The sequence below is a fragment of the Pristis pectinata genome, chromosome 14 (genome assembly GCF_009764475.1).
Source record: "Pristis pectinata isolate sPriPec2 chromosome 14, sPriPec2.1.pri, whole genome shotgun sequence".
Classification (NCBI taxonomy): domain Eukaryota; kingdom Metazoa; phylum Chordata; class Chondrichthyes; order Rhinopristiformes; family Pristidae; genus Pristis; species Pristis pectinata.
In genome coordinates, this window is record NC_067418.1 from 49,429,460 (window position 1) to 49,454,605 (window position 25,146).

The 25,146-nt window shown below is 47.2% G+C and overlaps 2 protein-coding genes across 2 annotated transcripts in view; both read right to left on the reverse strand.

The window, feature by feature from the left end:
- Positions 1-14,780, reverse strand: part of fnbp4 (formin binding protein 4) — a 38,594-nt gene extending 23,814 nt beyond the window's left edge. The window contains 5 exon segments of the mRNA XM_052028978.1: positions 2,423-2,642; positions 3,178-3,308; positions 4,319-4,414; positions 14,361-14,565; positions 14,604-14,780. Coding sequence (XP_051884938.1) covers positions 2,423-2,642; positions 3,178-3,308; positions 4,319-4,414; positions 14,361-14,469 — 556 coding nt within the window. The 5' untranslated portion in view covers positions 14,470-14,565; positions 14,604-14,780.
- Positions 14,781-17,364: 2,584 nt separating this feature from the next.
- Positions 17,365-24,557, reverse strand: LOC127578010 (maestro heat-like repeat-containing protein family member 1). Its single transcript, XM_052029715.1, has 2 exons — positions 20,143-24,557; positions 17,365-17,764 (listed from the first exon to the last, which is right to left on the reverse strand). The coding sequence occupies exons 1-2, from the start codon at positions 24,555-24,557 to the stop codon at positions 17,365-17,367; spliced, it is 4,815 nt and encodes a 1,604-aa protein (XP_051885675.1).
- Between the last annotated feature and the right edge of the window lie 589 nt (positions 24,558-25,146).

Genomic DNA, 25,146 nt, shown 5'->3' on the forward strand with positions numbered 1-25,146 from the left:
CTATCCAACAAGCTCTTGAACCTGTTCAATGTATCTGCCTCCACCACCACCCCAGGCAGTGCATTCCATGCACCAACCACTCTCTGGGTGAAAAACCTCCCTCTGACATCTCCCCTGAACCTCCCACCCAAAACCTTAAAGCCATGACCTCTCGTCTTGAGCATTGGTGCCCTGGGAAGAAGGCGCTGACTGTCTACTCTATCTATTCCTCTCAGTATTTTATATACCTCTTATCATGTCTCCTCTCATCCTCCTCCTTTCCAGTGAATAAAGCCCTAGCACCTTAAGCCTCTCCTCATATTCAATACTCTCCAATCCAGGCAGCATCCTGGTAAATCTCCTCTGCACCCTCTCCAACGCCTCCACATCCTTCCTATAATGAGGCGACCAGAACTGAACACAGTACTCTAAGTGTGGCCTAACTAGAGTTTTGTAAAGCTGCATCATAACCTCGCGGCTCTTAAACTCAATCCCACGATTTATGAAAGCCAATATCCCATTGGCCTTCTTAACTGCTCTTTCCACCTGAGAGACAACTTTCAATGAACTGTGAATATGAACCCCCAGATCCCTCTGCTCCTCTACACTGCCATGTACCTTGCCATTCACCCAGTACTCTGCCCTGGAGTTTGTCCTTCCAAAGTGTACCACCTCACACTTCTCCGGATTGAACTCCATCTGCCACTTGTCAGCCCAGCTCTGCATCCTATCAATATCCCTCTGTAAGCTCCGACAGCCCTCCACACTATCCACAACACCGCCTATCTTAGTGTCGTCTGCAAACTTACTAACCCAGCCCTCCACCCCCTCATCTAAGTCATCTATAAATATCACAAAAAGTAGAGGTCCTAGAACCGATCCCTGCGGGACACCACTAGTCACTGCCTTCCAATCCGAGGGCACTCCTTCCACCACAACCCTCTGCTTTCTGCATGCAAGCCAATTCCTAATCCACACAGCCAAGCTTCCTTGGATCCCTTGGTCTCTGACCTTCTGAAGAAGCCTACCATGAGGAACCTTATCAAATGCCTTACTAAAATCCATGTAAGCCACATCCACCGCACTGCCCTCATCAATCTTCCTCGTCACCTCCTCAAAGAACTTCATCAGGCTTGTGAGGCAAGATCTTCCCTTCACAAAGCCATGCTGGCTGTCCCTAATCAGTCCATGATTCTCAAGGTGTTCATAAATCCTATCCCTTAGAATCCTTTCTAACAGCTTACCCACCACAGACGTGAGACTCACCGGTCTATAATTCCCTGGCCTATCCCTATTACCTTTTTTGAACAAGGGGACAACATTCGCAACCCTCCAATCCTCCGGCACCATCCCCATGGACAACGAGGACTCAAAGATCCTTACCAGCGGTTCAACAATCTCCATCCTAGCCTCTCGAAGCAACCTGGGGAAAATCCCGTCAGGCCCCGGAGATTTATCTGTCTTAATATTATTTAACAACTTCAACACATCCTCTCTCTTGATATCTACAACCTCGAGAACATTACCCCTACCAGCACTCCCTTCCACATCATCAAGACCCCTCTCCCTGGTGAATACCGAAGAGAAGTACTCATTGAGAACTTCTCCCACTTCCGCCGCCTCCAGGCAAATTCTCCCACCTTTGTCCTTAATCGGACCTACCTTTACCCTAGCCATCCTCCTACCCTTCACGTACGTGAAAAAAGCCTTGGGATTTTCCTTAACCCTACTAGCCAAAGCCTTTTCATGTCCCCTTCTAGCTCTCCTCAGCCCTTTCTTAAGTTCCTTCCTTGCTACCCTATATTCCTCACGGGCCCTGTCTGAACCTTGCTGCTTATACCTCACGTATGTTACCTTCTTCTCCCTAACAAGTTGTTCCACCTCTCTCGTCACCCACGGTTCCTTCACCCTGCCATTCCTTCTCTGCCTCACCGGGACATATTTATCCCTAACATCCTGCATAAGATCCCTGAACATCGACCACATCTCCATGGTACATTTCCCTTCAGAAAGGACATCCCAATTTACACTCCCAAGTTCTCTCCTTATAGCCTCGTAGTTAGCCCTTCCCCAATTGAAAAATCTCTTGTCCTCTCTGCACCTGTCCCTGTCCATGACAATTTTAAAGGTTATGGAGCAATGGTCACTGTCCCCCAAATGCTCACCCACCAATAGATCCTTCACCTGTCCCGGTTCATTTCCTAAAACTAGATCTAACATGGCATTCCCTCTAGTCGGCCTGTCAACATACTGCGTCAGGAATCCCTCCTGGACACATTTAACAAATTCCGTCCCATCTAAACCTTTGGCACTAAGCAGGTTCCAGTCTATATTTGGGAAGTTGAAGTCTCCCATTATAACAACCCTGTTACTTAACCCTCCCATTAAAACAAAACTATATATAGCAGGTTTTGACCAAGTATAATATTAATCTAACACATACCTCCAGCCAGCGAATACTGTGTATCGTAGTGCCAATCAGCTGCCATATTACCGCTCACCACCATGGCATTCACTTCACTGTCAACATGGTTGTTTGTAGCTTTCTGAGCATTCAGTAAAGGTTTTGGTTCTGGCCGTGGAGGTGTGGGTGCCGGGGCTGGTGCCTCAGTGGAAGCAGCCGACTCAGAAACGGGCAGAGGTGCTGTAATTGCATCAATCTCCTGCAGGTAGAAGACATAAACCTTACACTCAGACAGAAATACACGCATGACCCAGTGCTTCCTTCACAGTGCAACCTCACAAATACTTCAGTCTGGGCACAGCACCATGCAACCTTATGGGGAGGGAAAAGTCGTGAATAGCATGGAAGGGAAAAGGAAAGATAAAGAGTGCGGTTTGATGTTCCAGAGGAAGTGGAGTTGTGGGAGGCATGGAAAAGACATGGGCGAGGAGAATGGAAAAGCAGTGGAGCACCTGAGATGTGCTGGGGGCTAGTTGGGGGGGGGGGGGGGGGGGGGGGGGGGGGTGGTATCAGAAGATAGTGGAAACAGGGGTGGGGTGAAGAGGGCAATGCCACCCCTTCACTTGCCCTTCCTTGACAACCTGCATAAGTGGAGGAAGAGTGGGGATGGAGAGAAAAGGGACGCGGGGGGGTGCAGCGGCGCAAAGAGAAAAAGGATAACTGTGGACGGTGTTGAGGAGGGGTGGGGAACGAGAGGTAGCACTGGAGGAGATTGATGCCAATCCAATCCTCACCGCCATGAAGTTTGCCAACGTGCTGTCGATGTCTGCAGGCTTACTGGGCCGTGGCTCCACCTCCTGTGGCTCGGTATCAGCACTGTCCTCATCGTCACTGTCCGTGTAAGCTCCAAGCAAGACCAAACCACCTGACGAAGAGCAAGTTACAGCGACACATTAAAACAGATGCACACCTACTCATCCTGGTCCAATCCACAACCAAGGCAAGCAACACAAGCCCCTGCTCAAAAAACTGCACCGCCGCCACATTAACCTTTAACCCTCTGGGTTAAGAGGGATGGTAAGTTGTGTAGGTGGCACCAGAAAGCTGCATACTGACAGATTGCGAGTTTGTCCACGGAATAGCATGCAAGCAAGAATGAGATGACCCACCATCTAATCCAAGAGAGACGCAGTGGAGCATTTTCTAAATGAAGGCTCGGAAGAGTGGAGGAGCAGAGAGATCTGAAAATTCATGCATGCAAACCGGAGAGGCTACTGAGCAGTTACAGAAAGCAATCTAAAGAGCTAATGAATGTTGGCGTTAACTGGGAGACTGGAATAGAAAGAGAAATCAGACTTCAATTGAGCCATATCTCATCTAGAATGCTCCATTCAATATTATACACAACATCCCAAGGATACCTTTTGCCTCATATTTTCACAGTGCAGATGCATGAGAACAATATTGGACCTAGAGCATTAAATTACAAGATGAGATTGCATTAGCTTGGTTTGTGCTCCAATTCCAGTCTGTGGCACTCTCCAAATTCTAATCGCTCCATTGTTGCTTTTTAGCTGCTTTGGCATTCTTCAAATTCTCTCGCTAAAATTTTCTTTACCTCTGCTTCCCTCACTCTCCCTTCCAAATGAAGGTTGCTTAAACTTCTCTCCTGTTCTGATGGCATTTTCTGAAGCTCATAGATCAAATTTTTGGCTTGATAATGCTGTTGTTTAGAATCCTGGGCATTACATTAGAGATGGCTTGTAAATACAAATTGCCGCTGTATTCCCATGAGTGTGGAAGAGTGAATGTTGGGTGATCTGATCGAAGTGTATAAAATAAGTCAGCCTGGAAGGCAGAGAGTCCCAGGGTAAGGAAACACCATCTTAAAAAATTGAGCTGAACCTTCTGGGCATTAAACCAGGATGCAGTTACCTGTGGTCCGGACCGCAGTATCTTTTGCTGTCCCGTTATTTGCATTGTTTGAACTCGAGTTAACAAATGATTGTTCTGACCCATCTTCTTGCTCATCTGCAAAGAAGGGAGCAAAATCTGAATGACGTAACATTGTACCAATCTGGACAATCGCAGTACCACGATCAAAAAACCAAAACCGCTCCATCACACAATTACACTGTCAGATCGCTCCCACCTGCCAAAGCACCGGAAAGGCTCTCTATCTGAAGTTCTTGAATTCAACGTCAAGTCCCACGGACTGTAATGTGCCGTCCAAACATGAAATCCTGCTCCTTGAGCTCAAGGTAGTCTTCGATGGAAAAGGAATAGGCTAAAGACGGATGGGCCCAAATGGGAGTGGGATGGAGATCTAAAGCGACAAGCAACTGTAAGTTCAGAGTCACCCTCGCGGATTTAATGGAGGCGTTCTGCAAAGCAATCACCCAATCTGCATTTGATCTCTGCGATGTAGGGGAGACCACACCATCAGCACCAAATTCAGTCCACTAAATTGGAAGGGCAGTGAATGCTGCTTCACCTGGAAGGAGTGGCTTTAGCTTCCACTCCATCAACCTTAACATTCAATGGAACTACCCACATAACCTCTGCCACCTTCAACAAGTTGGCACCACCAGACATTTTCCTTCCTCTCAATAGTCTAAAAGGACTATTCCATCCACAACTCCTGACTTTGTTCTTACATCTCCACCTACACCGATGTAACACCATTTTTTAATCTCTTCCCCATCACCATCAATGTCCTCTTTGACTCTCAACAACTTTTACCGATGCACCATAGAAAGCATCCCGTCTAGATGCATCACGGCTTGGTACGGCAACTGCTCTGCCCAGGACTGCAAGAAACTGCAGAGAGTTGTGGACACAGCCCAGTGCGTCACGGAAACCAGTCTCCCCTCCTTGGACTGTCTTTACCTCTCGCTGTCTTGGTGAAGCAGCCGGCATAATCAAAGACCCCATCCACCGGGGTCATTTCTCTCTTCTCTCCTCTCTCATCAGGTAGAAGATACAGGAGCCTGAGGGTACATACCACCAGGCTCAAGGACAGCTTCTATCCCACTGTGAGGAGACTATTGAATGGTTCCCTTATACGATGAGATGGACTCTGACCTCATGATCTACCTTGTTTTGACCTTGCACCTTATTGTCTACCTGCACTGCACTCTCTCTGTAGCTGTGACACTTTACTCTGTACTGTTATTGGTTTTACCTGTACTACCTCAATGCACTCTGTACTAACTCAATGTAACTGCACTGTGTAATGAATTGACCTGTACGATCGGTACGCAAGACAAGTTTTTCACTGTACAACTAATACCAATATAAAGGGACCTAAACTTGCTTTTCACGTGAAGCATTGAAAAGATTGCAAGCAGCAAAAGATTAAGTTTTGTTTTTATTTTATGCCAGCACCTACTTCACAAGGCAGAAAACTGCCCAGATACATTCCGAGCACAGAAAACAGAACACATATCCAGCCCAGCTGATTACCATTTCCTCAGTCTGTACTCGATCATTGACTGCTCTTACCAACAACCCACTCAGTTTGGTTTATGCTAAGACCATTTACCCTCAAACCTCACTGCATCCTTGTTCAAATATCAGAAATACAGTTGATTCCCGAGGTGGGGTGAAAATGAAAAGGCTGCGTTTAATTGAGCGAGCCATCAAAAACTTGTGTAAAACTGTCCCTCATACTTTTGTACATCTCAATCAGTTCCCGTTGCCTCCTCTGCTCCAAACCTAGACTATCCAGCCTCTCATCATAACTGTACTGCTTCAGCACAAGCACCACACTGGTGAATCTCCTCTGCGATCGCTCCAGTGCAACTACCTCCTTTCCATTATTGCGTGACGACTGGGATTGCACACAATACTCCAAGCTGTGGCCGAACCAAAGTTCTATAAACTTGTACCATACTCTCCCTTCTGTATTCTGTGCCCCAGATAACAAAGGCAAATATATCATATGGCTTCTTAACTACTTTATCTACCAGCTCTGCTACTTTTGGGCATCCTTGGATGGTCCTTCTGTTCCTCAATACTTCCTTGGGCCCCAACATTCACTGGGTACGTCCTAGCCTTATTCGTCCTCCCAAAACACTTAGCATTAAATTCCATGCGTCACTGCTCTACATTTTACCCATCAACCTACTTCTGTAGCCCCAGGACTATCCTCCACAATATCCAGACCAATTTCTGCATTGTCTGTGAACTTATCAATCATGCCTCAACATTCCCATCCTAATCATTAATGCATATAATAGTAAGAGTCCCAGCACTGATCCTTGTGGTATAGTCACGGTCACAGGAGTCGGATCCGGTTATTTTCGAATCTGCAGGTTCGTTCAAGAGTCCAGGAATGAGTTGAAAACAATTTGGTGCTTCACAAAGTTCTATTGGAAAAGTTTAAAACAAAGAAACAGTCACAGAGCACACGGCACTAGCTTTGCTACTGGGAAGTGAGCCAAGACAAAAGAAACTAAAGATGAGCTAGGGCTGGGGGGGGGGGGGGGGGGGGGGGGGGGGGGGGGGGGGGCGGTGGTGGAGGAGGAGGGTGGAAAGAGAGCAAGAGAGTGATTAACAAAAAAACGACACCTTTTATACCTGAGATAAGAGATACTCCTTAGCTAACAATAGTCCCATCAGGAAACCTATTAGATACTTGTGGCCAAACCAACCAATGAAAAAACACATTCACCTGATGGACGAACGAAGAAGCTAGGAAGTGGCCATTCCTTGTGCAGCCACTTGAGGTGTATTAAACACCATACATGTTAAAAAAAGTCGAATCCAACACAGGCATCCAATCACAAGAGCAATCTTTCACTATCACCCTCTGCCTCTATTACTCAGCCAATTTGCTAACTTGACCTGGGCTCTAATCTTTTGGACCAGTCTGCCAGGTGGGCCCTTGTCAATGGTCTTAATGGAGTCCATGGGGCCCAAACTCATTCTTTACTCCTGGTGTCCCTCTGTGCATCAGTTAGGTGATGTACCCTTGTATTACACTAGAGATCAGACTTTACTACATTGCATTAATATATCCTGAGGCTGAAAGTCACAAAACAGTCACAAATCTTTTCTGTGAACTTGTTTGGACTCCAATCTTAGTGTTAGTCTCACACAGTTAAACAAAATTCAACTTTATTAATGGTTGGGAGTTGCCTACAAATGGCTTGAAATAAAGCTCGTGGTGAAGAGACGTGTTCAATTTAACCAGAGCAGATTACAGGAAGACCCAGCGCAGGTCTTCAGCTTTTATGGAGAAGGAGAAACCATTTCCCATGGCAGATTAGCAGAGATCAAAGATATAAAATGATCATCAAAAGCAATGGGTAAATTAGAATACTTTTCAGAGGGGGGTTGTTATGACCTGGAACAGACCATCTGAAAGAGTGATAGAAGCAGGTTCCATGGAAACCTTTCAAAGACAATTAAATATGAACTTGAAGCAGGCTAACCAGCAGAGTTATGGGAAAAACTGGTGTGGGCGGCTATATAGTAGAGCCTTTCTATAATATCCAAATGGGTAGGAATTTTTCGGCTATAAGATGCCAGGTTTTATCTTAAGCTGTTAACCGTCAATGATATCAAGGAGAGAGGGCTGAGTGAAAATACTGGAACTACAGGTTGAACATGGTTGTGTTTTTAGGGGAAGACAGATACCATAATCATTTGGGGTTGTGGAACTGGAGATACAAAGGATCCAACTCTGCCAATGCAGCGTGGTTGATCTGTACTGGGATCATTTGATGGGGCAGCAACAAAACAAAAATTAGGAGAGTCAAATAAGGGCAACAAAAGCGAGGTTAAAATACATCTGAAGAAGCATTTTAAAAGCGGAGAGAGAATTATGGAGATCGCAGAGTTTAATTCATGAACCTAAAGCCAAGACAGCGATTAAAATTAAAATGTACAGAAGGCAGAATCGGAAGAGTGCAAGGGTTTTTACGGGGCAGCACATTAAGAAGCAACGGTTAAAGGGTAAGACCATATCGTGTTCTACCATTTTGTTCCTATCCTTCTTAGCAAGTTATAATACATTTTTCCAGTTACACCTCATCTCTCACCATCTTCTCCATTCAAACAACTTATCTGCACTCTTAGGCTGACTTTTTTTGTTTGCATCTTCAAGGCTCGGTTTCCCAACTAGATTTGCATCATCAGCAAACCAGGGAAGTCCTCTTGGACCCGAATATCCAAAGTGCTGGTACTGCTGTTAACCTCCAGCACCTGTTGTCTCAGGTCACGAGATGGCTGGATCAACAGAGTGCCCCACTGGTCCAATGACCTTCTACCACCCACTTGATGGTCGCTCCAAATACTGCTTCTACTTCATGGCCTCTACTTCAGCAGTGAATCTCAGCTGCCAGTGAATGAGCCTCCAAGCGTTCTTCTTGTCACTCCAGGACCACTGAATGGCAGGAGACCTCTGGATCAGCTAGATCCCAAGAAAGGAACAGGTCTCAGACTTAGTCTGGGATGGAGATGAGGGGGAGATTTCATTGTCAATTTAAATCTTAGTCCAGACTTTAAGGATCTTCAGATATGATAAATATAGTATTAGTGTTCATCCAGTTGGAAGAGAAAAACTTCAGAAGACTGATGTAAAAAACAGGAACATCTTTTCCCAGCGCGTGGTAAAAGAAACCTCAACAATTAGTGGCAGCTCAGCCATCAAAAAACTAAATTAATGTAACAAGCTGCTACTTTGCTTCACCACAATAGCACCATCTACACTTAAAAGGCAACTAATGGGCTTCCATTCCGTGTCCAACCATTGCGTCAGTTAACCAGGTTGCATACTGCCAGGTCAAATAAATGCAGCCTCAGTCTACAAAAACTACCATGTTATGAAAATAGAATCTTATATTTAATACATTTCATATCACAATGAAAGAACAATATTACAGCTTTCAAATCGCTATATAGCAATATAATTCTTGATGTATATGGTGTAAGAAACCCTGAAAACAGGAGAAAAACTTTTTAATGAATATGCACAATGTTAGTGGCATTAAATAATGTATATTTTATGCGATAACAAGCAAATATAACAAATTTAATAATATTCAACCAGTGCAATTTGACATGAATGTGTTTGCTTTAGTCCTGTTTCACCTTTTCACACGTTTGTAAACACTATGATCTTAGTGGGACTGTTAACGTTCAGTATGGGACCATTTGACTGAGATTTTGTACAAAGTATTGTCAACTGGTCTGTGCAGAGTCAGAAGCTACTGAAAAATCCCCACATCGTCCACCATGATGTCACATGACCACAGAAAGGATCATTCTCACAAAAGGATTCCCTGACCTCTACTTTGCACATTATTCCTCCTTGGTTATTATGCAAGAAATTGGAGTCATTAATATGGTAACCTTGTTTATATTTATTCATGCAAAATTAATTATTCCAGTTCTTAAAATAACACTGTGGAACCATAGAAAACTACAACACAGAAAACAGGCCATTCGGCCCTTCTAGTCTGTGCCGAAACATTATTCTGCTAGTCCCATCTACCTGCCCCCAGCCCATACCCCTCCAGACCTCTCTCGTCCATGTATCTATCCAATTTACTCTTAAAAGTTAAGAGCGAGCCTGCATTTACCACATCAGATGGCAGCCCATTCCACACTCCCACCACTCTGAGTGAAGAAGTTCCCTCTAATGTTCCCCCTAAACCATTCCCCTTTCACCCTAAAGCCATGTCCTCTCGTATGATTCTTTGCCAATATCGATGTGAAATAATCAAAGAACTGAAAAATCTTCTCAAAAATGTTGCTAAATAATCAAACTAGTGTGCAATTATGACTACAAATTAAAAGCAGTATTACAATGATTGGCTTTTGGTAATAGAGTCTTTGATTTAGAATAAACAAATATATTCCCAAAACTAGAATTTTCGTGTTGAATGAGTTTTGGGTTTACTGTATTAAACACGCATGGAAAATGATCCAATCTTTCAACTCCCTGCTAGTAATAAACTCAATAGCTGTGAAATTAGCACAAAGAGATTAACCAAGGCAAGGTTTATATGCGTTTATAGAACTTCATTCAAATTCCACTATCGAATGGACTGATTTAAAAACATAAATGCAAATAATTAATCCAAACTGCTGCATAATGCTCATGTTAGTGCAGACTGGAAGCACAGATTATCATTTGTCAACTATAGTCAGACTTTGGCTAATTTTAAAAAGAAGCTGGAAGTGTGAGGCGACTTTATTGCTAACCTCAGCAGTGCCTGAGGGTCAGTCTCAGGGAGCTTGGCAAGATTTGGTGTTGGTTTATCATTGTCACTTGTACTGAGGTACAGTGAAAAACTTGTCTTGCAAACTGATCGTACAGATCAATTCATTACACAGTGCAGTTACATTGAGTCAGTACAGAGTGCATTGATGTAGTACAGGTAAAAACAATAACAGTACAGAGTAAAGTGTCACAGCTACAGAGAAAGTGCACTGCAATAAGGTGCAAGGTCACAACAAGGTAGATTGTGAGATCATAGTCCACCTCATTGTATAAGGGAGTCGTTCAATAGTCTTATCAGTAGGATAGAAGCTGTCCTTAAGTCTGGTGGTACATGCCCTCAGGCACCTGCATCTTCCACCTGATAGAAGAGGGGAGAAGAATGTCCCGGGTGGGAGGGGTCTTTGAGATTGAAAAACACTGTGGCCAAAACTGAGAGACTGCTGGGTTGAATATTCTAGTCCATTGGCTTTTCATGTAGGCCACTGTTATGCATTGCAAATTACTGAGGAACCCCATACTGATCCTTGTGTTGATGCAGTAGTAACAGTTTACCAATCTGCCCATTAACCAATCCTCTAGCCATCCTAACATATTATATCCAATCCCTATAGCTTTGTATGTATAGCACTTTAAGTTCCGTCATTCAATAAAATCAGAGCTGATTTGATCTCTGACCTCAGCTTAAAAAAAACACCCAGCCTTGAATATACAATGACTCAGATTCACAGCTCTCTAAGGCAGAGAACTTGATTGAAATGCTTGCTTATCTAAGTCTTAGGCAGTGTGCATAAGATATGCACCATTCTAGATCACTCCACAGGGGAGAAGGGAACAGCTCTGACAGCACCGACCCTGTCAAATATGCTTCAATATGCTTTTATTTTTCTGAACTCCAGACCACAGCCTCATGAGACTCATTCATGCCTCATAAGACTGTCCCTCATTACAGCAACTGATCTGTAAGCCTTCACTCTACCAAATTTATCAAACAACAGTGCTCCAGGATGGTTGCATCATCCTCTAATAACATCTGCAGCAAGACTTCTTCTCTTCTCTACCCCCCTTGCAGTAAAGGCCAATATTCCATTTGCCTCCATAATTACTTGCTGTACCTGAATGTTGACTGTGTTTCACGTGCGATAAAACACAAATCCCCCAAACAACTGCCCCAAATTTTAAATAATACCCTGCCATTCTATTCTTCATACCACAATGAATTAACTCACATTTCTCCTCGTTCTATTCAAATCCACCCTTGCAACCCATTGCATCAGCAAACTTCACACTATCCTTGGTCCAGTTATATCAATTGTTAGTATAGCTTGGAAGAGAAATGATCCACTCAACATCTCAGTGGTTGCAGCTTGCCCATCCATGCTAATAAACTACCCTCAACCCCATGAGCCTTTATTCTGTGCTGCAATCTCTTACAGAGCATCCTACTAATACCTTTTTTAGAAAACAGAAAGATATTTTATCCACTGGCTCCCCCTTTGCTATCCAATTAGTTACATCCTTAAAGAACTCTAATAAAATTGTGAAACGTGACTGTCCTGTCATGAGACTATGTTGACTGCCTAATCACATCATTCTTTTCTAAGAATTCCATTATTACCCCTTCACTTACGGATGACAGCCTTCTCTCGATGACTAATATAATTGCTCTGTAGTTCTAACCTTTCTTGAAATTAAGGTTACATCTGCTGCTCCCAATCCTCTTGGATCATTCCAGAAACACAAGGAATTTTGAACAGCAGCTAATAGGGCGCCAACTATCTTTCTATTTCCTTCAGAACATTGGAATACAGACCTTCTGGTGGGGTTGTTAGCTTTTAATCACCTAAACTTTTAGGTTTTTTTTCCTCAATTAAATCCTGTGCCTTGACCCCACATTTATTGACAACACATGGAGAATAACCTTTTAGCCCAATACTATCCCTAATGTAGACACAAGAGATTCTGCAGATGCTGGAATCTGGAGCAATACACACAGAATGCTGGAGGAGCTCAGCAGGTCAGGCAGCATCCGTGGAGGGAAATAAAAAGTCGACATTTCGGGTCGAGACCCTTCATCAGGACTGGAAAGGAAGAGGGCAGAAGCCAGAATGAGAAGGTCGGGGGAGAAGCACACGCAGGCAGGGGGTAGGTGAGAGGGAGGATGAAAGGCAGTGATGCAAGAAGCTGAGAGGTGATGCACAGAAGAGGCAAAGGGCTGGAGGAGGAGGAATCCGGTAGGAGAGGGCAGTAGACCATCACTTGCCAGCCTGTACTCCTCCCTCGACCTTCTTCTTCTGCTTTCTGCCCTCTCCAGTCCTGATGACCCGAAAGCTCGACTGTTTACCCTCATAGATGCTACCTGACCTGCTGAGTTCCTCCAGCATTTTGTGTGCGTGCGTTACTACCCTCAATGTACCCAGTTAGTTCCTAGTAACGCCCAGTGTCGCTCAGTGAAATACATAATGAAATATACATTTAATTATTTGCCATCGTTCATTTACTGGCGGGACTTTAGATCTCATTTCCCAACTGACTCCAAGGCAAGTTTCAGTGAGTTTCCTTCACACTGGTTCTAAGGGACACTGTGAAGACCCACATGTCCTTGGCAGCCGTAACGTGATGAGACGGGGCAATCCCTAATCAGCTTGCCTGCCCGAACAGCCCACTGGCAGTACAAGTCTCCCTCCCTCCCCCTCTCTACCTCTCCCCCCTGTCCCTCCCTCCCCCTCTCTACCTCTCCCCCGTCCCTCCCTCCCCCTCTCTACCTCTCCCCCGTCCCTCCCTCCCCCTCTCTACCTCTCCCCCGTCCCTCCCTCCCCCTCTCTACCTCTCCCCCCGTCCCTCCCTCCCCCCTCTACCTCTCCCCCCGTCCCTCCCTCCCCCTCTCTACCTCTCCCCCGTCCCTCCCTCCCCCTCTCTACCTCTCCCCCGTCCCTCCCTCCCCCTCTCTACCTCTCCCCCGTCCCTCCCTCCCCCTCTCTACCTCTCCCCCCGTCCCTCCCTCCCCCTCTCTACCTCTCCCCCCGTCCCTCCCTCCCCCTCTCTACCTGTCCGCCCCTCCCCCTCTCTACCTCTCCCCCGTCCCTCCCTCCCCCTCTCTACCTCTCCCCCCCAGTCCCTCCCTCCCCCTCTCTACCTCTCCCCCCCAGTCCCTCCCTCCCCCTCTCTACCTCTCCCCCCGTCCCTCCCTCCCCCTCTCTACCTCTCCCCCCGTCCCTCCCTCCCCCTCTCTACCTCTCCCCCCGTCCCTCCCTCCCCCTCTCTACCTCTCCCCCCCTGTCCCTCCCTCCCCCTCTCTACCTCTCCCCTCCGTCCCTCCCTCCCCCTCTACCTCTCCCCCGTCCCTCCCTCCCCCTCTCTACCTCTCCCCCCGTCCCTCCCTCCCCCTCTACCTCTCCCCCGTCCCTCCCTCCCCCTCTACCTCTCCCCCCTGTCCCTCCCTCCCCCTCTCTACCTCTCCCCCCGTCCCTCCCTCCCCCCCTCTACCTCTCCCCCCTCTGTCCCTCCCTCCCCCCTCTACCTCTCCCCCCTCTGTCCCTCCCTCCCCCCCTCTACCTCTCCCCCCTCTGTCCCTCCCTCCCCCTCTCTACCTCTCCCCCGTCCCTCCCTCCCCCTCTCCCCCCTCCCTCCCCCCTCCCCCGTCCCTCCCTCCCCCTCTCCCCCCTCCCCCGTCCCTCCCTCCCCCTCTCCCCCCTCCCTCCCCCCATCTGTTCCTCCCTCCCTCCCCCTCCCCCCCCCCCAGCTCACCGTCCGAGCCCGAGCCCGAGCCGCGGTCCTCCTTCTTGTGGCCGGACTCCAGCTGCAGGATGGGCCGCCGCCGGCTCTGCTGCAGGTTGATTCGCGTTTTCTTCCCCATCGAACCGGTCTCCAGGCACGGCCTCGGCCGCCGCCCGTTGTCGGGGCCCAGGATGAACCTGTTCCTCCCGCCGCTCTCGGGGGCTCCGGGTCGGGCCTGTTCCTCCCGCCGCTCTCGGGGGCTCCGGTTCGGGCCTGTTCCTCCCGCCGCTCTCGGGGCTCCGGTTCGGGCCTGTTCCTCCCGCCGCTCTCGGGGCTCCGGTTCGGGCCTGTTCCTCCCGCCGCTCTCGGGGCTCCGGTTCGGGCCTGTTCCTCCCGCCGCTCTCGGGGCTCCGGTTCGGGCCTGTTCCTCCCGCCGCTCTCGGGGCTCCGGGTCGAACTGGTGCGCATGCGGTGACCTCACCGCGTAAATTATTTAAATAGATGATGTCATGACGCCGGGAGGTTCGCCGGCGCCGGTAACGGAATGGCGGCGGGAGCGTTGTCGTCCGGTGAGGTTTCCATGGTTTCCCCGCTCCCACCCCAGGGTCGGGTATCTGAGTCTGTCCCCTGTCCCCAGGGTGGGGTATCCCTCTGTCCCCTGCCCCAGGGTGGGGTATCTGAGTCTGTCCCCTGTCCCCAGGGTGGGGTATCTGTCTGTCCCCTGGGTGGGGCATCTCTGTCCCCTGTCCCCAGGGTGGGGCATGTATCTGTGTCCCCTGCCCCAGGTGGGGTATCTGTGTCTGTCCCCTGGGTGGGGCATCTCTGTCCCCTGTCCCCAGGGTGGGGCATGTATCTGTGTCCCCTGCCCCAGGTGGGGTATCTGTCTGCCCCCTGCCCCAGGTGAGGTATCCGTGTCTGTCCCCAGGGTGGGGCATGTGTCTGTCCCTTGCCCCAGGTGGGGTATCTGTGCCCCCTGCCCCAGGTGGGGTATCTGTGTCTGCCCCCTGTCCCCAGGGTGGGGCATCTGTGTCTGTCCTCTGTCCCCAGGGTGGGGTATCTGAGTCAGTCCCCTCTGCCCCGGTTTGAGGTTTCTCTATCTCCCTTTCTGCCTCAGTGTGGGGTGTCCGTGTCTGCCTCTTTGTCCCAGAGGGAGAAACACAGAATTGTCAGGAGACCATTCTGCCCTTCAATTCTCTACTTGCTCTGTACCGTGCTGCTTCTCCCATTCTGGAATCTGTGGAATTTTGGAAGACAACAACCAGTGTGTCCCCTGTCTGCATTACTAGCTCCTTCAAAACCTTAGGATGCGGTCAAAGGTCCTGATGCAGTCAACTTACATTTCAAAACTGTCACATGCTAATTATTTTGAGTTCCTCATTCACTCTAGGCACATAATTCTCCACTATTTCCAGCAGGTCTTCTGTGTATTCTAACATGAAGGTGATCACAAAGTATTTTATTCAATTTCTTTGCCATTCCTTTATTCCCCAATAAAATTTCTCCAGTGTCAGTCAGTAAGGGACCTCCATTAACTTCTGCAGGTCTTTCATTTTTACATATCTATAGATGTTTTTAACAATATTTTCATGTTTCTCACTCGCCTCTTTTCCCTTTCCTTATCAACACTGTGGCCCTCCTGAATTCTGAAATGTTCCCAGTCCTCAGGTTTATTGCTTTCCTCGAGCAAAATTACAGACCTGTTGGAGACATGAGACTGCAGATGCTGCAATTTGGAGCAAGGAACAGACTGCTGGAGGAACTCGGCGGGTCAGGCAGCATCTGTAGAGGGAAATTGGCAGTCAACATCATGAGCCTGTTCCTTTGAGCGAATACTATAACTTTTTTGACTGGAATGGAAGGACCACTTTTTCTGTTGCTTTCTTTTGATTTAAAGGGATATATATTAACTGTACACTATTATTTGTTTAAAATTTGGCTTCTGCTCACTTAACGTCTTCACTTTTAATATAGTTTCCCAATCTACCATAGTAAACTCAACTCATGCCTTTGCAGTTTGCTTAAGGCTCTTGTTCCAGATTGAACCAAATCACATTGGTGGGCATGTGCCTAGGTGCCACCAGGGAGGCAGGCACTCTTTCTTGCATATGTGCTCAGACACACACGTGAGGTCAGGCACAGGACTTTACTCACTCCCTCCCTCCTCACTTCTCACCCACACATGTGCCCACACTCCTCCCTACACTGTAGACTCTGGTGCTCAATTCTGGCCGCGTGCCCGGTCTCATTCTTGGCTCCAGCCACACACCCGACTACTGTTTCCAACGGAGGTTGTCGTCAGGTTGAATAAAGCCATGTATAATGGTTGGTCATGCTGCCTACATTTCTCTTGCAGTTGTTGCACAGTGTACTGTGCTTCCAGATGGATGTAATTTACTCTGCAATTTGGAGAGCAGTTCTTAAGCCACTGGGAAAAGGGACTTGAAGATGGTGCTTGAAATAACTTTCCCTGTGGCGGACAGCAGGAGACACCTCTGTAGCTACCACAGTCAGACTTGTCTCCTTTCTTGAAGATGGTCATGATTACAGTTTCTCTGAAGTCTGCTGGATAGCTCTCTTCTTTGCAGATGAGGACGATGAGGCTTTGGATTTATTACTAAAGTTCTTCTTCATTGATTTTTATTAACATGGACGCCATCTATGTCCTGAGGCCTTTTTATTTTTTAGTTAAGATCTGGCCTTTTTGACTTATCAGTTAGGAGTGCTGGCAAGGCTGGACAGAATAGGTTGCTATGCAATGGAGTAAAGGGCACTTATCTGAGGAGGTCTGTGCCCTTGATGATTTCACATTCCTTTTTGGTTCTCAGTTGGATGAAGTGCTGGGTTATTGGGTTATTGACAGCGCTGAAGAACCTGCACATGCCGAGGCTGTCAGCAAATAACTGAGCCTGTGGTCTCTCCACCCACCGTCTGTTCTATAGGCACTGGGTCTTCTGCTGGGCCTCCGCCTTCAAGCTGCCTGTAGAGCTGTTTCTTCTCCCTTGGAGAATGGTGGAGCTTCCAACCCAGGATCTTCTCATGTTTGCTGTTTGTTAGCCTCACTCTCATTCCCATTGGTAGGGAAGCCAAGAATTTCTTCGCAGATGCCAATTATGGAAGACGTCAGGGCAAGCCGGACACTGTGGACACTCTTTGACTCCTGTAGACTGAGAGTCGACAGGTTGCTTGTGAGGTGCTGTGTAGGAAGAGCTACTGTTTGCGGTCCTTCAGAGCTTTGACGTCGACCTTCCTGCAGCAATGCTGATGTTTTGGGGCCAGGGTGATGGAGGTAATAAAGTGGATTGGATGGGCGGTGAGTGGTGTCTGTTGTGGCATGGGTAATGCTGACATCTTTGTAGTCCCTTGCTCTGACATTGATATAACTTGTACCAGTGCTTAGACTGCAGATGTTGCCACGAGGTCGTATGCTTGTCCCTCTGACAAAACAAGGAGTGCATTACAATGAGGCTTTGCCCCAAGAATTTTGTTGAGAGGCAGATCATGTTGGAATTGGTCTTCCCTCCTCCTTCCTTGCTGATTGTGCCTTGCCTGAGGGTTGTGCCTTTTTGCATTCTGGAGTTAAACTCAGCCAGGAGGATCAGTTTGCTTCCCTCAAGAACGCAGACCAGGATTTTTTCAAGACTTCCTTACCTGGCTAATTGGAAGCTTCCAGGGTTGGGGTGTACGTACAGATGACCGTTGCGTGTTGGTTCCGTGTTAACACTGGTTGGAATCCTAAAGCATCCACTGATTCCACGGAGGATGTAGTGGAGACACCAGATTGGTTCATTCTTCATGTTGTAGCTCACTCTGTGAAGATGACATTGTGACCCGGGCTCGATCCTAATCTCCAGTGCTGTCCATGTGAAGTTTGCACGTTCTCCCTGTGACCACGTGGGTGTCCCCTGTGTGCTCTTGTTTCCTCCCACATCCCAAAGATGCTGATAGGTTAATTGGGCACTGTAATTTACCCCTTATGTAGGTAATGGCAAAAGAATCAAAGGGTTGATGGACATATGTGAGAAGAGGTTGCATCTGAGTTCTTGAGCTACACTGGCAGAGCAATGTTTGGGTCTCTTACAGTTGGGATTGCCCATGAGGGTGCTGATATGCCATGTTCTGAACTTTATACTATGGAGTGGAAGTTGCCTGAATGTAGTTTCCTAATGTGGATTTGCTGTTGCACACTACCTACCTACCGCAGGGACTTGACAGAGCGGGGTCCTGTCCAGTGGCAGAGGGGACCAGGGGTACTGAGACCAGGGGGCTTGTGAGGAGGTCTGAAGCTGCAGGCCTCTCTTCTGAAGTAAGGCCTTGTCTTCGAACAGAACTGCATTGCCAGTTTAATATCCCAGCATCCCACAATGGATCACAGTTTAACCTGACCAAGTCGAGTGTTTGTGATAGAGTTCATGCAGGAAAAGCAGCCAACCAAATCCCTCCACTGAGAGAGTGGTGTTGTTCCCAGTAGAAAGTTTGATTCTTCCCAGCGCACACTGGACTCGGGAGCAGTGGAGCACGGAGACAGCTTTTACAGATAAAAATTTGGCACCCTCAGGACTTTGCTGATGCTAGACTTGCAGATTTTCTCAACTTTGTTATTCCTATTAATGTCGAACACACTTTTATTTTACTTTCTTTTACACATCACACAGCAGTATAATTTGTGTTCTGTGTATTGTCTGTACCTATGTGCCTGTGATGGTGCTGCAGACAAGTTTTTCATGGTACCTGTACCTCACCATACTTGTGCACATGACAATAAACTCAACTTGACAACCAATCCAGAGGAAAATTAGGTACAGACGATATACAGAATACAAATTATACATGAAATCATACCATACAGTGGAAAAAATTTGCTGCAGTAAATCCTGATGGTTTGATATCTGGCTCACATATTAGTCCGGAATGTCAGCCGGGGGTTTGGATTGCGATCCAGGCATGCAGCCAGGACTGGGATCAAGGGGTCAGTGTGTCAGGTCTGGGGCCAGGGTGAGGGTGTGGATTGCTTGCATGTTTCAGCTTGTTACAGCAAGGTGAAACTTATAAGCAGAAACACTGAATTCTATTTAGTGGCATAGTTTGTCTCTAATTCAGGATCATATTTGAGAATCAAGAAATTTGATTCCCACTCGTGCCAAAGGGATATGCACCTTTTGAAGACAGAACAATAATTAGAATGGCGCAACATTTCGGTTTATTTATAATAAAGAAATTTCCATAACAACATTCTGAAGCAAGCAGCAATTAATCTCTGACAAAACAGCGAGAACAGAGGATGTAATCAGGTGAGAAGCAGATGACCAAAGCAAGAGAAGTGACGGAGGGAGCAGTGTTAAAGCAGGTGTCATTGAGGAAGTTTAGGATCTAAGTTGACTCAGGAGGTCCACCTCAGCTGTGGTGTGTGTATTTTTTCCACCAGCTGGCTCTTTGGACAGGTTGGGAAGGTGGCTCCAAAGATTGGAAAAAGAAAGCTGAAAGGGTCACAGCATTTGCACGGATCTGTTCCTTTGGGTTATTGAAGAAGGATGTACAGTCTGTCACATATGAATGGATCCTATCAGGGAAATCCTTAATGAATTGCTTAGAAATGTCCCTCAAGAACTCTGTATAGTCCAGGATAGGCTCCCCTAACTGTTTCTCAATCTTTGAGACGGCCTCATCTGAACCAATAAAGGGGATGACCAAACGAAGGGTTGAGTTGCAAGCTCTACACACCTCCTGGCTGTTTCCATTCAGATGCAACAACAGACAAATCAAGTTTGAGTGGAATTTTTGGCACAAGTAGGATTTGGGATCTCTACTTGCACACCTGGCTAATTTCCCCAATACACAAAATGCTTCAGCTCGCACTTTATCACATTTAGCATCAAAGAATGGCTGGATCCCGGTGAAGATTCTCAATATGAAGGGTCTGATGGTATTTGCTCTCAAATGCTCCAAGTACTTTGACAGGCACAACAGCACTTCAAACATAAGCACCTCATTATCATTTTCCCCGCTTATCATCAGTGCTGTCATTGCACACAGCACTGGTCGAGAATATTTCTCAATGCCATAAGGAGCTCCAGATGTAACGTTGCCCAAACCTCGGACACAGAGAAACTGCACAACCGAAGAAGTGTGAAGTAAACATCGAAGCAATCTGTTCATCAGGATGTCCGTGATCTGCAGTTGCGAAGCCAGTGGAGACTTTAAAAGTTCTCCAAAGAAGGCAGCCATGGTGACTTTCTGACAGTCTTGCACAGTGAGAATGAAGAATGAGAGCTGTGCTACGATCACAGGCAGACTAGGGGCGGCATATTGGACCATTGCTTTGGCCAGCAGTATAACCCCCCGGTGGGACTTGCATAGGTCCATCATCTGGTCCCAACCTCCAGCTTCCACCATGAAGTGCACCACTTGTTGATGGTTTGACTGATCCAGCAGCTTTATTAGCATGTCCACACAGTTCACACACACATCTCTGCTGCTGGGTGTCTGAGGCTCAGCAGAGAATTCCCTCTGCTTCAAATCATGATGGGGAACAAAAATCTTGGGCAAGCGCACATTGACAAAGGAGCAGTGATGGATAAGCAGGGTGCTGAATAGTTGGGGGAACAACTTGATTACAGTTTCTTCAGACTCTGGTGTGGTTATCATCTCATACAACGCACACACAGGTGCCAGGGATTCAAGGGCAGATGGTTGAGTCGGGCTCTCACTCTTGGAACAGGCCTTCTTTTCCCCAGAGCATAGCTGTCTGTTTAGTGTCTCCAACAGTTCTGTCATCGTCAGCAGGGCACATTGTCTCTCCTCAGCAAGTGATCTCCAAATGTCACTGATGTACTTGTCTGAAATAACAGGGTAAGTGAGGAGGCAGGACACAACTGTTGCTGGGTTATGTAAGGCAAGAATGGCAATGCTGCGTAGAACTGAAAGTTTCACCGCCTCGTAAGGAACACGCTGCAGTGGAACCCTCAGCACGTCAAGGATTTCTGAGACCTGGTCCCAAAGTTCACTGCCACGTCTTTTCATGATGGTTTTCATGAGGATAGCTGCTGCACTGGAACAACTAAGGTATTGGTCATCCAGTCCTTTGAAGAGTGTAAAGAGCAAGTTGCCCAGCTGATCATGGGGCAAACACTTGGAGATGACCCCTGTAATCTGACAGCATGTTTGGAAGAAAATGGAACTGTTGCGATTGACTAACTGTTCCTTGGCTGCTTTCAGAAGCTCAAGATCCTCATTATGCTGGTCTAGATTGGTGCTCTCATATAATAACTGAATAGTCAGGATGATGTACAAGCTGTCCACGGCCATCTGCCCAACGGGTAGTGATGGATCTGCACAGCGCGGCATCAGTTGTCCAATCAGAGACCCCAAGTTTTTTAGTGAAGCGACACTGTTAACATAGAATGCCTCCAGGTAATATTTCAGCAGCTCTAAAGTAGTGCCCAGTGCTCTCTCTCTTTCATAGTCCTTTCTTGACACAATCCACTCTTCCAGTTGTGTGAATATCACCTGAAGACCTTCAGAGGTCAGGTCCTGAAGTAAAACTTGCTTCAGAAGTTCTTGCAGGGTAGTCATGGTTTGGCCAAAAAGTGCTGGAGTCTGCTTGGTGTTACCATCCATATCCTCATCCTTCTCCAACTTGGAAGGCACCAAGCCGAAAGTGCTCATCAGGCAGGTTTGAATCAGCTGCGAGGTGTCAGCTTGGCTGGATTCAGTGTGTAGTTGTACGAGGTACGTGCAGGCCTTCATGGCTAATTGTCGAACAGGAGTGTGCAGCAGGTCTGGTGGCTCAGCCTCAATGAGTTGCTGCATGTGTCTCAGGAGCTCCCCTTTCCTGCTGAAATTGAAGGGAATTATCTGGTGACGTGAAAGTAGGGCTCTAGCTATCAGAGTCACAGCCTTTATCAGGCTGAGCTTCAAAGTGAGATCTCTGGATTCAAACTTTATCCCTTGCCGACAAGCATTAAAGTGGTTTATCACAGCTGGCAGAATGTGGGTCTCGATTCTGGATAGAGCTAGTTCCTGAGGTGCGTAGAGTGCCATGTTCCCATAGCAGAGGACCAGTGTGCTCTTCGCTTTATCCCCATTAACATTGGGCTTATCTTGAGGTGTATCAAAGAAAGTATTCATGTTCTTCAATCTATTGGATTGTGCAAACTCCTCCAGGCCACCAAGGGTATCATCAAAGTGGGTCATGGCACAAAGGCCAATGGCGATGGCCACACCCTCTCTCTCTGCACTCTGACTATGCTGCACACTCTGTAACATTTGGCGAAGCTCTTCCTTGATGTCTTTACTGGACACCTGATGGAGCACCGTCCCGAGAGATTTATAGAGGAAAGCTTTCTCTTGGGGGCAACAGGGGTTGGTGTCAATCTGTTTGCACATTTCATCGCTTAGCTTGCTTGTCCATTCCTCATCGTCAATGGTATTCAGAGTCCTAGAAAAAAATAGCAGCAGTTTCTCCTCCCATTCCTGTTGTGGTAGAGATGCTTCTGAGTTTTCCAGTAAATAGTCAGCCAATGAAGGAAGCTGCTCCTCCCACTCTGGCACTATTGCTGGGTGGATACTGAAGCTCAGGACTTGCATCAGCCGGAGTGCAGCAGCTCCTCGGCCTCCTCCCTGATATGGGCAACACGACACCAGGAGGAGCCGGGCCAGAAGCGCCTGTGCTTTCGGGAGATTGGCATCCTCCTCATAAGCTGGTAACAACCTTTCACTGCTAGCTTGTAGTTTCCTTCTTGCGATATGTGCTATGCAGTTACAGATTGTTGTTAAAGCCTTGGTGTATTGAGTCTTAGTGACATATCCCAATAAGAATGGCCAGAGAACAGCTTCCATCTTCACTGTATCTGTGATCATAAACATCACCGTTTCACATATTGCAACCAAAGCTTCATCTGTAACCTGATCTGTATGGTGGCTGGCTGTTGCTGGGTTCCGTGAATCAGTGGGTGCAGTACACTGCCTGACAAGGAATTCCACCATTACCTCTCCTCCCTCTGGCTGAAGATATCCTTGTTGGGCCATGGCGCATATCACCTGAGCAACCTGCTTCTTCTCCATATTGCTGCTCTTGTCTGGAAGGATTGGTTTTATTGCATCCACGATCCGTGTCTTCTGTCCCTCCAGCTGTGAGGAGAGGGAGCTGATGAGGTGTCTCAACACATTAAGTGTTCCTGCTCTCGTTTGCTGATCAAAATTTTCTAACTTCCCCAAGAGAAAGTTAACCACTGAATCTGTGTAAGTTGATGCCAGAACTGTGAAACAGCAAAGGGCTGCAGTGTGGCTCTTGGTGACAAGTTGGTTATTAAGATCCACTGACTGGCAGATCTGCCGGTGAAGACTGTTGAATAGATTGTCCATCAGTGTCTTCAGCCCGACATGCCTCATTTCTGTCGCAAGTTCCAGTACCCGACACAGACTCTCTGTGATGGAAAAATGCCCCACCTGTTTCTCATAGAGAGTCAGGATGCCTAGAATTAACTTGGGCAGCTCTTCCTCTAGTTTGTCCTTGGGCAGTAGGTTGCTGACATAGCCAAGAGCTTCTACTGTGGGGATGTAGAACTTGGAGGGCTCCTTCTCAAGCAACACCTTGAACAAGAGACTGTAGACAATGCTGATCTCAGGAGAGAAAGACTCTTTGGTGATTGTAGGGTCTGCACCTTTCTCACTATTTCCTAGGTAGATCAGGATGCTCTTGCTGAAACTACCTATTGCTGAGGCAAATACAGACTTCAGCTCATCCTCTCTAACTTTAATGAGAACCGGAATCATGGTAGTCAAGATAGCTTTGAGGAAGGGCACCATCCCATACACATTTTCTGTTGACATTTTGGTCAATGTCTTTACCTTGTACACATGTGGAAGGTGACCTTGTCTGAAATTCTCCATCATCAGTTGGACAATTTCATTTATAAACCTGAAGCTCATGGCAGCCAAGAGATTGCTTGCAACTTCTTGGATCTCAGATTTGGCTTCTGACGTTGTCATCCACAGTACAGCCAAAGAGATAAGTTGCTGCGCTACTGCCTGGCTAATTTGGTCAAGGGTGTCTTTGATAATCCTTGTCATGGTCTCCAAGACTACAGCCCCCTGTGGAGCCGTCTGAGTGCTCTTGTAGGATAGATAGTCATGACAGGCGGATAATACTATTTCTGGGTGATGACAGCCCAGTGTGTGGAGGGTGTTTGATATTTTCTGCTGACAACTTTCATCTTCCTCTTCAGTCATTTTCAGCAGGGCAACTGAGAATGATTGTGCACTACTGTGCATTTTAAGAGCCTTTTCAGAGCCTGAGACCAGAAGGCTAAAGGTGCTCAGTTCAGTATCACATTAGATAACTTGAGCCTTCTTGCTAACTGACGTTGCCTTTCAGGACTCTAACCCCAGGCTGTTTGACATATTTCAAGCAGCTCGATCCCAGGTTCTGACCCACTGCTGCTCAGTCTGAAGGAATTTATTGACTAAGTGCTTTCAGTGCCTGATCAAGGTTAAAGTTGTCCTTGTTCACTCCCTCACAGTCAGAATGAAACCTCCTGTTAGCTGGCAACCTCTTTTCCATGTGACTGTCCGTTCTCTCCATTGATTAACACCTTTCCTTTACTCTGGATTTCTAGTCCTCTCTCCAGTGATCTTCCCAGGTTTGGATGGTTGATGAACACTCTTGTGTACAAGTCCTCTCGACTTGGCTCTGTCTGTACAAATGTGCATTTTACACCTCTTTGCTGTGCTTTGTCCACTCCACTTATCTCTGGGTTGTTATGGTTTTCATTGTGAAGTCACATGGTGTGACATAACTCCATGGTTATGAAGTGGACCC